The 14318-nt window shown below is 43.6% G+C and overlaps 1 protein-coding gene across 5 annotated transcripts in view; it reads right to left on the reverse strand.

The window, feature by feature from the left end:
* Positions 1 to 14318, reverse strand: part of PALD1 (phosphatase domain containing paladin 1) — a 106023-nt gene that overhangs the window by 23463 nt on the left and 68242 nt on the right. For all 5 annotated transcript variants that reach the window (XM_083503057.1, XM_083503058.1, XM_083503056.1 and 2 more), the window contains exons 15-18: positions 13043 to 13240; positions 11659 to 11799; positions 10709 to 10780; positions 9497 to 9637 (exon numbers count right to left, since the gene is read on the reverse strand). In XM_083503057.1, the coding sequence (XP_083359183.1) occupies positions 9497 to 9637; positions 10709 to 10780; positions 11659 to 11799; positions 13043 to 13240 (552 nt within the window). The remainder of the gene's footprint in view (positions 1 to 9496; positions 9638 to 10708; positions 10781 to 11658; positions 11800 to 13042; positions 13241 to 14318) is intronic.

A 14318-nucleotide genomic window follows, 5' to 3' on the forward strand; every position in this document is an offset into this window, starting at 1 on the left:
CCAGTGCCACTGGTTGCTCAGCCTCCCCTCCAGCTTCTTGGATCGCAAAGAAGACAATAGCTGCAACATCCTTATTCTCCTCTGCTGATCCAAGTCAAAGAAACCACCAGGTGTTGACTCGGAAAGTGAATTGACAGATGGGTTACTGAGAAAACATTAGCCATCTGCACAGAGCTATGTGGCTTACAAGAGGCTTGAATGCTCATTTGTAGATTCTGTGTAAACTTGTCCTTAAGTTGAGTTTCTTCTCTTCACCTACTGTACCTGAGTATTCCAATACTATTACAACATTTTCTTGCTGGGGCAGTGGGATTAAAGAAAGAAAGAAATCTATTTAATATGTTTCTTTTAGAAACACATATGACACACTTTCCCTCCTCCAATACCCCCACTGGAGCCAGCATGGTGTAGTGGTTAAGAGCGGTGGACTTGTAATCTGGTGAACCGGGTTCGCTTCCCCGCTCCTCCACATGCAGCTGCTGGGTGACCTTGGGCTAGTCACACTTCTCTGAAGTCTCTCAGCCCCACTCACCTCACAGAGCGTTTGTTGTGGGGGAGGAAGCGAAAGGAGAATGTTAGCCACTTTGAGACTCCTTGGGGTAGTGATAAAGCGGGATATCAAATCCAAACTCTTCTTCCCATTGAGTCCCCTGGGTTTTAAAACACGTATAGGCACTACCAGTCAACCTTGAGGAAACTGCTCACAATGTGATGAACAAAAACAAAGAAAAAAACAAACTTGTTAACAGTAATATATAAAAACAAAAGAAGCAGTAGACACAAAATTACTGAGATTTAGCCTCTAGCGCAACAGTAGGAAACAAACCCACCAACTCAGCCCTCTCCTTCAAGAAAAAGCCTGTGCAGAAAGTTAAGACTTCCAGCTGTTTCCGGAAAGCCTGCAGGGTACAGCACTGGCAGGTAAGATGTGCCATTTAGGATCTGCAGGGAGGAACATGTCGTAACCCACCTGTGTGGGGTAACTTTTAATGCCTTCATTCAAATGCTAGGGATTGGAGTAAAGCTGCTGGACAAAAAGACAGCAGTTCCATTACCCTGGCAATAACAAAAACAATCCGGACAAGATGAAGTAAGCTAATCCAAATTCACACGCAACCTGGAAATCGTGCTCATCTGATGAGGAGCCTATTCAACAGCAAGCTGCTCTCCTGCCAAAGACACACCTAGTGCCTAACCAAACACCTCTTGCAACTCTGTGTGGCAAATATTGCTCTTGCCACACAAAAGCAGGCAATATGAACCTCATATGGGTGGAAGTAATAGCCTGCATTTTATTGCAAAGTTTCCTTACTAGCAGCTTCTTGGAAGGCTCGTTCCACAATAAAAACCCACCGTTCACATAGATGCAACAAGATGATCCGTGTGGCAATTTATTTCTCTCCCTCCCTTTGCAAGTTTTGATGGCGTGGGCAATGCCTGCAAAAAGTCACCCAACCGCCGTTTAGGCATCGTGGCATGTGAACCATGAGGTTTACTTGGAAGAAATGAACAAGCATGCATTAAAAGAAAGAAAGAAATGGACATGGAGACTTGCAAACAGGTTATGACGAACCGGGAATATTCTCCAAGGAAATCTGCAGCAGTTTACACGAGTCAAGAAAAGAGGAGGGGTAAAGCGTCATTGTTTCTAATGTGGCTGGCAAGGTTGAAGGGGCCACATCTGGCTGTGATCAGGTCGCTGGTACAAGGGGCAAAGAAAGCTGGGAGGACCTTGATGGAGACTGAACCTTTGAGCAAGAGCCGATTTTAGCAAGAGAATGGTAGAGATAACAACTGCACCCACCTATTACTGCTTTGGATGAATATTTGAAAGCAAGTTAGCGGCCAAAGGCCCATTTCCCTGCTGACCTTTTGCTGACCTCACTGGGCTGGAGAAAGGGAGCTTTGTGCCAATACCGTGGCAAGGCTCGAAGGCTGCCGTTTTGGAATTTTGGCACGTGGTTTTAAAAGGCACCTGAACTTGCGTTAAAAACAAAGTGGGGTGGGGAGACCTTTAAAATCCACCAGTGTTTTAGGAGACAGCCAGGGGCACGGCATTCTCCTCTGTCACCTGGAAACCATTTAGTACAGAAAAGAAAAACCACTGCTGTGCTAAAAAAACACACAACAACCCCACACATTCCAGGCCCCAGAGTCAGCTTTGCTTGATCCTTGGGGTGAAAACAGCAGCAGTTGAAGAGTGCAAAGACAACTGATTGGAGCAACGCCTCCCCTGATTTAGTACTGGGCAGATGTTAAACATTTCCACATTTGTACATAATAAACCACATTAAGTCTCAAAGGACCACATCGCTTCTTGTCATGTTAAGTATCGAACGGCGGCTTAAAATGCAGACAGAAACATACAAAGCAGGGCTGAACTGAGAGCACTTACTCTATTTCAGAAACCTTTTCCACCAAAAAGCACACAGCTCTCAACTATTTCCCAGCAACAGTTGTAAAAAAGGTTCACCTGGTTCATTTACATTGGGGAAGTCCAACTTCAGACCCAGGGGCCAAATGCGCCCCCCAAGCCTCTCCACCTGGCCCTTGGGACACTCCAAAAGCCACCCCCCCCTCCTGACCCTGCTTTGCATCGTCCTTGAGTGATTTTGTCTGGCTGGAATGTTATCTTTGAATCCTGCTTCCCGGGATGAAGGACGTGTGTAGAAACTACCCTTCTGTATAAACCTAAATTTTACATTCATTCCTTATGCCCACTTTTGCCTCTGGTAATTTCTACCGCTTGCATCTGGCCCCCAGAAGGTTACTCAGAAAGCAATGTGGCCCTCTGAAAGTAAAACCACCACTGATTTACACTGTCTTTTCTTCCTTGACTGGCTTTACTTCAGTGATATCATCAAAGTTAACTCCAATTGAGCAGTAACAGGTCTGTGATGCCCTCACATGTCACTCCATCGTGACATGGTCTCTTCTGTGTTAAACTCAGAAGGAGAAAGAATCAGTATCTAGAGAGAGAGAGAAAATGCTATAGCATCAGTGAACAGGATGAGAATAAATGGTGAATATTCTCTAATGCAAAAATTTGTTTTCCCTGGGAAATATTTCTGCACACAGTGCCACCCAGAAGCAGTATTTTTGGACTGAAAATGACAACAGGAGAATATTTAGAGCAGCCCTACATACAAGTCCCCCTCTACTAGAACAATTGCGGATTCACTGGGAGACCAATCTTGTCTATTACACATATGATGTGGAATTTAAAAATTCCCTGACCTTGGAATACTGTCATCACAGCTGTGGCCTAAAAATGGACTACTGGATGCAGCCAAGAGCAGCAATCTATAAATTTTGGGATGGAGGCTACACATGAGGTTGAATCCTTAGCGCTGGATTCATAACATCCCAGTTAATATTCATTTTGATTTCTAGCCCGTACTAATCTTAAGGTAACCAGTAAAAGTTGCCTTATTGCTTCCGTTCTTCACTCACCAGAAGGTGCATCAAGGGCTTTCCATGTGACAGAAGCAATTCCAAAAAGATACACCCCCCCCCAAGAAAATGAGCATTGGTGTAGCATATGAACTTCCAAGGGAGCCCTTGTTAAGTGACATTTCCCTTATACTTAGCCACACACCTCGGCTGTGAAGCAGTAAATTTAATTTTGATAACAAAACCATTTTATCCATAGAGTTCCTTCCTGAAAAGAAGAGTCAATTTTCTCCACTGTTTAATCAGAGTACCAAATTCCATATAAAGTGATTCATAATCATTTGCATATAGACTGTCCATTTTATTTGATATTTCAATTTCAAAATATCGTATTGGCCATGATTTCCAATTATAGCAGAAAATCAACTTTGTCTTTCTTTAATTTGTTGTTACACTAATGCCTTTTAAAAAATATAAAATTTTTGCTTCCTTATTCACTTTATAGCCTGCCAATAACCCTTATTCTACTAGCAGCAATTCTGCCGTTGCCAAGATAGTTCATGGCTCACTGGCCAAATTCCTGGTGAATTGCTTAGTGCCGGCTGGTTGCTGACCTAGATTGGCCTTGATCTGATCCAGCAAAGCAAAAAAAGTGCATACTCAGGATCACTTAGCGCAGATTAGCTATGCATTAAGAGAGTCCAAATACACACCCTTAATTTGTAAATTAAAAAACAAAGCAAAACATCAGCACATCTTGACATTTTAGTCCTAAGAAAAGCCTAAGAATAAAAATCTTTCTTCCCTATTATCAGGGGTGGGGAACCTACTGAGTCTCACTAGATGTTGCTTGAGACAACACACGCATCATCCCTGACCATTGGCATGCTGGCTGGGGCTGATGTTGGAGTCCAACAACATCTGGAGGGCCATAGATTCCCAACCCATATAAATAATGCTACCAGTACCTCTAACAGAACAGAAGTCAGGCCATGTCACAGCCACACTGGAAAATCTAGGAGAGACAAATTTCTGATAACACAGTCAGTAACTGAACAGTTACAGGAGCTGGGGAAGGAGATAATTTCCCGTTTCCCGTTGCAGGCTGCAACCGCTGCTGAAACTCTCAGCATGAGGTGTTCTCTGCAATCCTGACCAGGATTTCTTTAATTTTTAAGTACCGTATTTTTTGCACCATAACACTCACTTTTTTCCTCCTAGAAAGTAAGGGGAAATGTCTGTGCGTGTTATGGAGCGAATGCCTACAGATGGCGGGGGGATCTGCTGCAGTCGTGAGCAGAGGATCCATGGTTCCCCTTCCTTCCCTCCTCCGTGGCTTGCTTTGAAACAGCAAAGCGGGAGAAGAGCCGCTGAGTGGGGGGGGGGGAGGAGAGGGACAGAGAGCCTGCTTCTTTAAAGGAGCAAAGCGGGAGAGGAGAGGAGCCTTCTCCTCTTATACCCCTCTTCTGCATTATTAACAGCATCCTTCTCCACCCACCCTATGCGTGTTCCTTGTCCCTTGAGTGCTTTTCCTTCCCTCCCCACTTAAAACGTGGTTACAAAGCACAGATCCACATGGATCCTCAGGATTTTTGCACTGGGTCACCCCAAATTCATCATCAGATCACATAGCATGTCCATGGCTACAGCTTGCACCAAAAAAATCACGCACCCACTGTTGCCCGGGGCCACAGTGGTGCAAAAATGTGGTTACAAAGCATGGATCCACATGGATCCTCAGGATTTTTGCATTGGGCTACCCCAAACTCACTGTCAGATAACATGTCTGTGGCCACAGCATGAACCACAAAAAACATACATCCACTGTTTCGTTTAGAATATTTTTTTTTCTTGTTTTCCTCCTCTAAAAACTATATGCGTGTTATGGTCGGGTGCGTGTTATAGAGCGAAAAATACGGTAACTTCAAGGTGAAGTTTCCCTCCAGAACAACTCTTTTTATTTATTTATTGTTAGTCCATACCGACACCAATCCCGAATACTGAGCCCAGGCTGACATTTTCCCCCTTGCAAAGGCCCTGGGAGGTATATGCTTGTTATTTCTGAAATATTTCTGCTTTCCTTTTCTCCAAAAACACCACGTGGTGCAGGGTTGATTCGAGGTCACTGGAAAGAGGACTCTTTTCACGAGGCGCAGGAGAAGACTACCTGCTTATGTCCCACGGCTCTGTATTTATATTTTATACCGACCAGGAAAACCTGAAAAACTTAAAAGGCACCAGTGCTCCCAGCATCAGTGCAGCAGCAAAGAAGAAAAACCTGGGTCTAAAAAAGTGTGTATTGAAAGATATGCCCTCATGAAGATTATAAATCCGAGAGGGAGGAGGAAGGCTGTTTTAAAACAACTGTTAAGTGTTACTAACCATACTAGAGACGTTCATATCTAAAAAAAGACTCTGTCCTCCTGGTGCCCTGTTCCCTTTGTATTCTAGGGGATAATGCCTTAGCTGGATCCAGCCTATCTACTTCATCGGTAGGGGTAATTCTGGGAGCTCACAAACAGCACTGGAAGGTGACAGCCACCCCATTATTCTTCCTGCCCATCGGCTATTCATGAGTATGCCTTTTAACGTGAAGGTTTCTTTTCGTTGCCATGGCTGATTTATCTGTAAATCTGTGGAACTGCCCTTCCTACGATGGTGCTGACCTTTAAAGACCTAAACGGCCTCGGTCCTGTATACCTGAAGGAGCGTCTCCACCTCCATCAACCAGCCCGGACACTGAGGTCCAGCTCCGAGGGCCTTCTGGCAGTTCCCTCCCTGTGAGAAGCAAAGTTACAGGGAACCAGGCAGAGGGCCTTCTCGGCAGTGGCACCTGCCCTGTGGAACACCCTCCCAGCAGATGTCAAGGCAATAAACAACTATTTAACTTTTAAAAGACAACTGTTTAGGTAAGTTTTTAATGTCTGATGATGTACTGTTTTTAATATTCGGTTGGAAGCCGCCCAGAGTAGCTGGGGAAACCCAGCCAGATGGGCAGGGTATAAATAAATAAATGATGATGATGATTATGTGCATTCAGAGTGTCACACTGTAATGGCATTATTGCCAGGAATGGTTAACAGACATGGTGTTGTTGTTTTTTTCCTAGCAAAAAATAAAATAAAAAAATTTAAAGCTATTGTTGCATCTTTGTGGCCTTTCCACCTATTTCACATGTTAATTATGTGTTACAGACCTTTAGTGCTTTTGGCCACAGAGATCATTGATAAAATATTAGCCATGCATGAATTAAATTAGCCCCAATTCCACAAGCGCAATTCGGGAGTTGAGACACGACTACACGTATTGCCCTCCAAACCGGACTCTGTGCAAGTCAGAAAGTAGAGGCCATAGTTCGGGGAAAATCCTCTGCATACAGAGTCCTCTGCATAACCAGGACTGCCCAATACATATCCTAATTTAGGGGATGTGTGCTACCCACACATTAGTAGACTATTGGCTGCTGCTGCCAGCTCTGACAATACTAAATACTTGCTCAGGATTAGGCAACGAGAAGTCTATTTCAGCCACCTTTTCCCTGCTTTCCAACAGTTGATTAGAAATCAAAGTACAAACCATTTGCCAGGTGAGGAAATGCCTGCACACAGCCTAGCACATGCAAGGATCAGATTCCCTGCTAGTTTTAGTAAGTCTTGCATGGACTGTGCTACCAAATGGGGAAATCCTCCACCAGCTCTCTATGAACAAATGTGTTGTTGTTGGTTTTTTTAAAAAAATGTTCACAATCCAGAATATGGAGATATTAAAACAGTTCGTTTGCTTTTTAAAGAAAAGCACACACACACACAAGATTGACAGTGAGATTTTAAAACACACCTCGATAATGCGGTTTAAAAATTAAGGTTTTGTTGTTTTCACTATGTCATGCAATAATGCTGTGTTCTTAGCCTTTGAGAGTGCTTGGCTGTTGAAAACTGCCATCTAGTGGGATTTTCCACTCACTAAGAACACCCAAAAGCTTCACATGATGACAAAGGCCCACAGCTGTAAAAGGGAGAAGAGCTGTATTCAGGGATAAATATTAGTTAGGATGCTGGATTTCATTTTTATTAACTGAAGGAAAGAGAGAGGGTAAGTATCAAAGCAACAAGGTCTTCAACAGGACCAAGATCACACACCTCCACATTTAAGGCCCTTTCCATCCCCCCGCCAGGTATAGGCTCTTGCTTCTCATAAACCTTAGGCACACTAGCGGAGGTCAATGTGATCTCTAAACTAGCCCACATCTGTCAAGAACCACAGTTCCCCTAGAGCTTTGCGGCTGAGGCAGGAAAGCCAAATTTCATTCATCTTGAACTGCTGGGCTTTTGATAGCAGGGAAGTCAAACAGGTTTTTCCAGACAGGGTAATGGGGAAAAAGACAAGCCAGTGAAAAAGAAAAAAAAGACACACAGGCTGGCTCAGTTCTGTGTCTGCAATACTGCACAAGGTCTCTTTTAATGACTAGCAGAAACCACCCTATATGCAAACAGCTTGAAGCTGTGTGTTGGGTCTGGGCATTGAATGCTCTGAACATTGGCTTCCTAAGCTAGATCTTGGATCCGATTCCTATATGCATGTACGTTTATTTCACTACAGGAGGCAGAATAACCACGAAGCCTGTTGGGAAAAAAGGGCTGTGTTTGGGATTGCGTTCTGAGATGACATGAAATTTCCCTCTGCGGTGTTTACATATATGAAGTAAGTAATAATGGAGTAAAATAAAAATAATTTCATGCACGATGGGTCATTCACACATGCAGGGCATCAAGGAGCAAACACATAGATGTGAGCCATCTCTAAATTGGAAGGAAAATGACTGTCACACTGACTCAGTATCCTGAGCTTTCTAAAGTAGTATGCGATTCCTCCTATTATTTTTGTTTGGATTTTTGCAGATTTCAGAAAAGCATCTATACATATTATCAGAAAATCCAAAGGCACTCGGCTGCCCTCTGTTGGCTTTGGGTAAATAATGAACTCTGACCTGAAGGCTAGTTATTCGGCTAATATATACTACTGTTGCTCAGTATATCAACAATTGCAAACAGCTTCCATGCAGGTTAGGCTGTCATGGGACTGGTGTCATGTTTGCAGACAGTGACCCACATTGTTCAGCATTCTGTAACTGGTGTCAGAGTGCCTTAGGCTTCAATGACTCCAGGGAGGCAGTGGTGCTGGAATCAGTGATCTTTATACATTAGCACAGAATCACGATACAGTTACGTATGTGATAGCATGTTTTTGTTTTGTTTTTAAAGAAGCCCCTTTGCAATCCATGAAATATCATGCAAAGAAAGCCTCACAAAAACTTGTACGCAAGAAGTGCCTTTCCAGATATATTGTTGCAGAGGACGTGCAAATGTCTGTGGGTGGGTGGGTGTTTGATAGCAGTATAATGGTGAGCACTAACGCTGGTGCACAGGATTGCTGTAACCAACCAGCAGCTCTGGTAGAAACTGGCAGGCTTTGATGTCCTTTTTATAGACAGTGCAAATCAGGGCATGTATCTTACAAGGAAGGATAGCTTCTGGGTAGTTAAGAGAGCTCCTTGCCCCCTTTCCCATGACTACAAAAGCCAAGAGAGGCAAAGCAAAGCATCACTTGGAGAATATACTAAGCTAAATATGAGAAATTATGTAAGCTTGCTTAATGCTTATAACTGATAAAGGCCACATAATTTTGATTCTCTAGGTGTGGAATTTCTTACAGTCCCTGAACACAAGCCTGGCAGAAGGTTCTGCAGCAGGCGGCCAGACCCTCCCTGCCCCAGCTATAACAACATGTGGATCAGTCAAAGACGAGCTCCCTGAAACTGCAGGCAAACCATTTCCAGCCCGTTCTCCATTGACTTGTGCACTCAGCTCCTGAGATCAGCAGTTGATCTCTATCTAATCTGAACAGACAGCAAACACCCCTTGCTTCTTGATGTCTCTGTCCTCTCCCTGTTGAACTCCTCCCGCCATCTCATTTGCACATCCAGCCCTGCCCATTGAAACTAATCACCAAGTATAAACAGATCTATGTCTGTCTTAACAGCAGAGTGAAACGGCAAAGAACAGAGGGAGCCACCAAAGGCGTGGTACCAGTTTGCTAGGCTTACCTGTCTGTAGGTGCATATGATGATTTCCCTCAAGTGATAGTGCATGGGTGTCATCGTCTCACTCACGGTATCCAGTGCCATATCTACCTCCTTCTTCATTCGGTGTCCCTCCGGCAACATCTGAACCACCTTCATGACCACCTGGCAGACAAAAGCAAGGACCCAGCTTAACATGAAACCTTCCCACCTGGAATGTTCTCTTTCACAAAGAGCAAATGTTAAGCCGCTGAAATTTTCTTCTGGGGGAAGTAAAGAGGGAAATAGTTTGCCCCCCGTTTCTGGCATTCCGTTACCTACTAGTTTTGCAAAAACATCACATAAGGGACACAAAAGTACCTTCTGACAAGTGCAAATGCCAGTCTCAAGAATGTTCACAGGAATCAACACGTCACACTTAGTTCCGACTCTTTAGATCCCTTTAAAGCAGCCTTGTAAATAAGCCCACAAAAGTTACCAGCCTGCAAAAATATCTTACTGACCTGCTGGGTATGGTGGTACAAACCCACCCAACAGCATGGAAGATGTGGATCATGCCAGATTCACATCAGCACTGACAAAAGATTCTGTTCCTCAATATTTTGTTTTTGTCCCTTTCTTTTCTGAGCTGCAAACTAAGGCATCAGTGCCGAGTTGCACCCAATATTGGGGGGGGGGTGCACACATGCATAATGTCACGTGTGACGCCCCCCACCCAATCCAGCCAGGCCAACTTGGCCCACCATCCCATACCCATCTACTGCCAGCCACCTTACTTTTTTGAAAAGGATGTGCAGGCGAAGATGCTTTACCCTGCACGTCCCTGGCAAAGATCGCCTGCGCGCCTTCTGGGAAGGTGCTCTGGTGATCATCAAAAGGACACATGGGTTGAAGATGCTTCACATTGCCAGGTTCCTGGCAATACTCAAAAGGATATGGCAGGGCTAAACATCTTTGTCCTGCTGTGTCCTTTTGAGGTTCACCACATTTGGGAAACCCTTCTTGAAAACATGGGGGGAGGGGTCCCCAAAATTCAGTTACTGCAGAGGCAGCGGGAGAGATGTGGAAGAAACTGATGTCAGCAGCAACCAAGTAAGATGGAAGATCACCTGTGCACTCAGATGTGTTTGTGGTGATAGTACTAATTTATTTATTTGTGGTGGTTAAGGCTGCCCTTTCAGAAACATTACCTTAAGAATATTCTGTCACCTAATTTTAAAAGTGGAAGATACGCACCTCAAACTCTCCTTTGGTGTACTTGGCATCAGGCACGCTCACAATTTCATCTTCAACCATCTCAGGGATTCCCTGAAGCACCAAGAAGAGGAGTCTTAGGTTTGATTATTGAACAACACAGGAGATAAACAACAGTATCACAGAATTACTAACTGCAATATATGGCTGCTTATGAAGTTAGTAATATGCCATGTAAGACACAAGGAACTGTGAACATTGTAGAATTCTGGTACTTTTCACTTTCTGTGTTTTAGAAAAGGTATCATTCTTTTAAAAATGTATCCTTTATCCATTATTTCTATTTATGTATCTTGCCTAGGTTAAGAAAATTCCTTAAAATCCCAATCAAAAAATATTAAAGTGGTTTATGTATGTAACAGCAGCAGCTAGGATTCTTTATGCACAGAAGTGGAAGCAAGAAGTTCCCACGAAAGAAGAATGGATAAGCAAGATAATGGACTATGAAAAACTGGGGGAAATTAACAGCAAAATTAAGAGAATCTAATGATGAGTGTTTTATGGAAGAATGGATGCCTTTTTCGGACTACTTAAAGAAATATTATAGTATGATGAACTCATGAACAGGATTTGAGCTGTGAGCAACAGGTGTAATTAGATTATAAAATTGTAGTTTTGATTTAATAGTTAGAAAATAGGGTGCAGCGGAAGGGGAGAAACAACAACTCCATGAAAAACGGGGTGGGAAGTCAACAAAAATAAGAGAAAATATATTATTGTGTCTTGATTGTATATGTTAAAAAAGTTGAAACTTAAGACTAGTCCTTAAAATTGTTCTGCAGAAGCCAAGAGACTTTTAACACCAAGAAGATTTAAACCCTTGGCGCTGCACACATTTCAGGAAGGATTTTGCCCATAATATCAGGTACCCCTCCCTGCAGAATCCCAGACCCCTCACAAAGTGGGACACAGGTCTCCAAATTAATACATACGTTGAAATGCCAGAGGGTGAGGACAGCAATGACCATGGCTGTGGTGGTTCTTCCTCTGCCACTGTGGCAATTGAACACAAAGGCTGTGCGGGAGTCTTCAGCCAGAGCACCCTTCATGGCTTCCAGCAGCTGGTCAAAGTCCTAAAGGTGGCACACAAAGGGCATTTGTGAGCAGCCTAGTCTTTCTCAGGTGTATGTGTGTGTGTGTGTGTGTGTGTGTGTGTGATTTTCACACGTGCTCAGTACTGTACTCACGGCATGTGCCAACTGTATGTTCTGTCCCTCATAAGGCCTTTAGGTGGCAGCAATGCCCTGATGAGGCAAATCCACTACAAACAGACCAGATTTTAATCACACTAAGTTGCTGCAAAGGGATTTTAAATAGCACCTAACTAACAGTTCGAAAGTGCAAGTAGATAAATAGGTACCACTCTGGCAGGAAGGTAAATGGCGTTTCCGTGCGCTGCTCTGGTTCGCCAGAAGCAGCTTAGTCATGCTGGCCACATGACCTGGAAGCTGTACGCCGGCTCCCTCAGCCAATAAAGCGAGATAAGCACCCCAACCCCAGAGTCCACCACAACTGGACCTGATGGTCAGGGGTCCCTTTACCTTTTTTAATGCATATTCCAATGCCTCTTTTAAGGAAGCGTACACAGGGTTTATTGTGGGGGACAGGCTCGCCCCCATCCAGGGGCTGAGCAGCCTCAGACTTTAGCTGAGTCATGTGGACTGTGTCACATAATTTGGAGAAGTGCAAAAAAACCACAGGACAACTGCATTTGATGAAGCACAAATCAGGTCTGTTTACTTAAAAACACGAAGACTAGACAAAATCCCTGGGGGCATCCCTATTGCAAAATCAAGTGGATGGGGCAAAGGGGGGTGGGAAAAAATAATGGCTCCTGGTTTTTGTCTAGCTGAACAAATGGTTTTAGGATAAAACATTATGTGCAGCTGTGCAATTTTTTTCCCACAAGAGGCTTCACTTCCCTGCCCCCCATCCACCCACTCCAAAAAGAAAGGCACCCACAAAAGGCTGGACTACAGTGGTACCTCAGGTTACATACGCTTCAGGTTACAGACTCCGCTAACCCAGAAATAGTACCTTGGGTTAAGAACTTTGCTTCAGGATGAGAACAGAAATTGTGTTCCGGCGGCGCGGCAGTAGCGGGAGGCCCCTTAGCTAAAGTGGTACCTCAGGTTAATAATAGTTTCAGGTTAAGAACGGACCTCCGGAACTAACGAAGTACTTAACCCGAGGTACCACTGTATTCAGTAGAAGACTAGCAAGCGGAGAAAAGGGTTGCTTAAGTATCAGCCATCTTAAAATTCTCCATGTGGAAAAAGGTGGGGGGTAGATATGGGGTCCCTGTGTGGTGCTTACCTTTTCCTTAGGAGCACAGAAGTCTGGGATTGGAACCCGTTTATACACCAACCCCTGGCAGGTGCTTTTGTGCTGGTTGAAGACTTCCTGCACTGTCAGGCATGTCTTTAACATTTTCATCTGCTTCTCCTGTTCCAGATAGACCTCGAGCCATTTCTGGGATTTCAGCAAGTCATTCTTCACAACAGATTCGAGTTTCTGAAGGAGGGAAGCAATGAGGCCAAACCAACAAACAAAAAGGCTCATGAGGAATTACCACAGTTAACTATGTAATTATCACTTTTCGTTTCCCTCTGGCCTCACTTACTTACGATTCCCCTCCCCACAATCCTTGCGTGCCTACTTTTCGTAACTGCATGCATCTGACAAAAAGGAATGAGGTCTATGAAAGCAGGTGCCATTAATAATAATGGATTTTTAAAGTTGTTTAAATTGGTGCTCCCCCCCAAAAAAAACCCAAAGCCTTGTTGCTAGGGGTAATTGGGATGGAGGCTCTGAAGAAGCTGACTAATCTTTTTATGTATGCAACAACCGCAACCAGAATTCTATATGCGCAGAAATGGAAAAAAAGAAAGAGATTTCAACACAAGAAGAATGGCTTATAAAAGTAATAGATTATGCTGAAATGGCAAAACTGACTGCAAAACTAAGAGACCCAAATGATAAACTGTTTATGGAAAACTGGAGGTCTTTTTATACTGTTGAAGTTTTATATTAAATCGTGAGCAGGATTTGAGATATGAGTGGGGGGGGGGAAATATAAGATGGAGTTAGGGGGAGTTGATAATAAGCATAATGCAGCAACTAAGGACAAGAACAAAAACACCAGGGTGGGAAGTCAAAAAGAAATATATTGTATGCGAAGTAAATTTGTTTAAATCTTTGAGAAACAATAAAAATCAATTAGAAAAAAAGAAAGCTGATCAATTTAAGGCTTCAAGGTGCTCCAAAGTGGAATTAAAAAAATTAATGGTGTGAACCAATAATACTTTCAAACTTAGTTTGTCTGATAAATAATGCAAGGGGAGAACAAGAAAGGCTGGCATCTATTATTTCTAAGAAAGAGGATCGATCAGCTCCATATGGAGACGCAAAGGTTAAATCTGGAAAAGACAACAGGCTGAAAAATGTCCTTTCTGATGAGCACACATTATTTACTTGGATGCATCAAAATGTCACCATGGATGAGTCCCCCTTGTTCACTCCTGCATCACAACAGTTTAAAAACCAGGGCTTGGGGTGGGGTGGGGGGCGCAACAGTTAGCCTGTCACACCA

The sequence above is a fragment of the Podarcis liolepis genome (genome assembly GCF_965112155.1).
Source record: "Podarcis liolepis genome assembly, chromosome: 5".
Taxonomy (NCBI): Eukaryota; Metazoa; Chordata; class Lepidosauria; order Squamata; family Lacertidae; genus Podarcis; species Podarcis liolepis.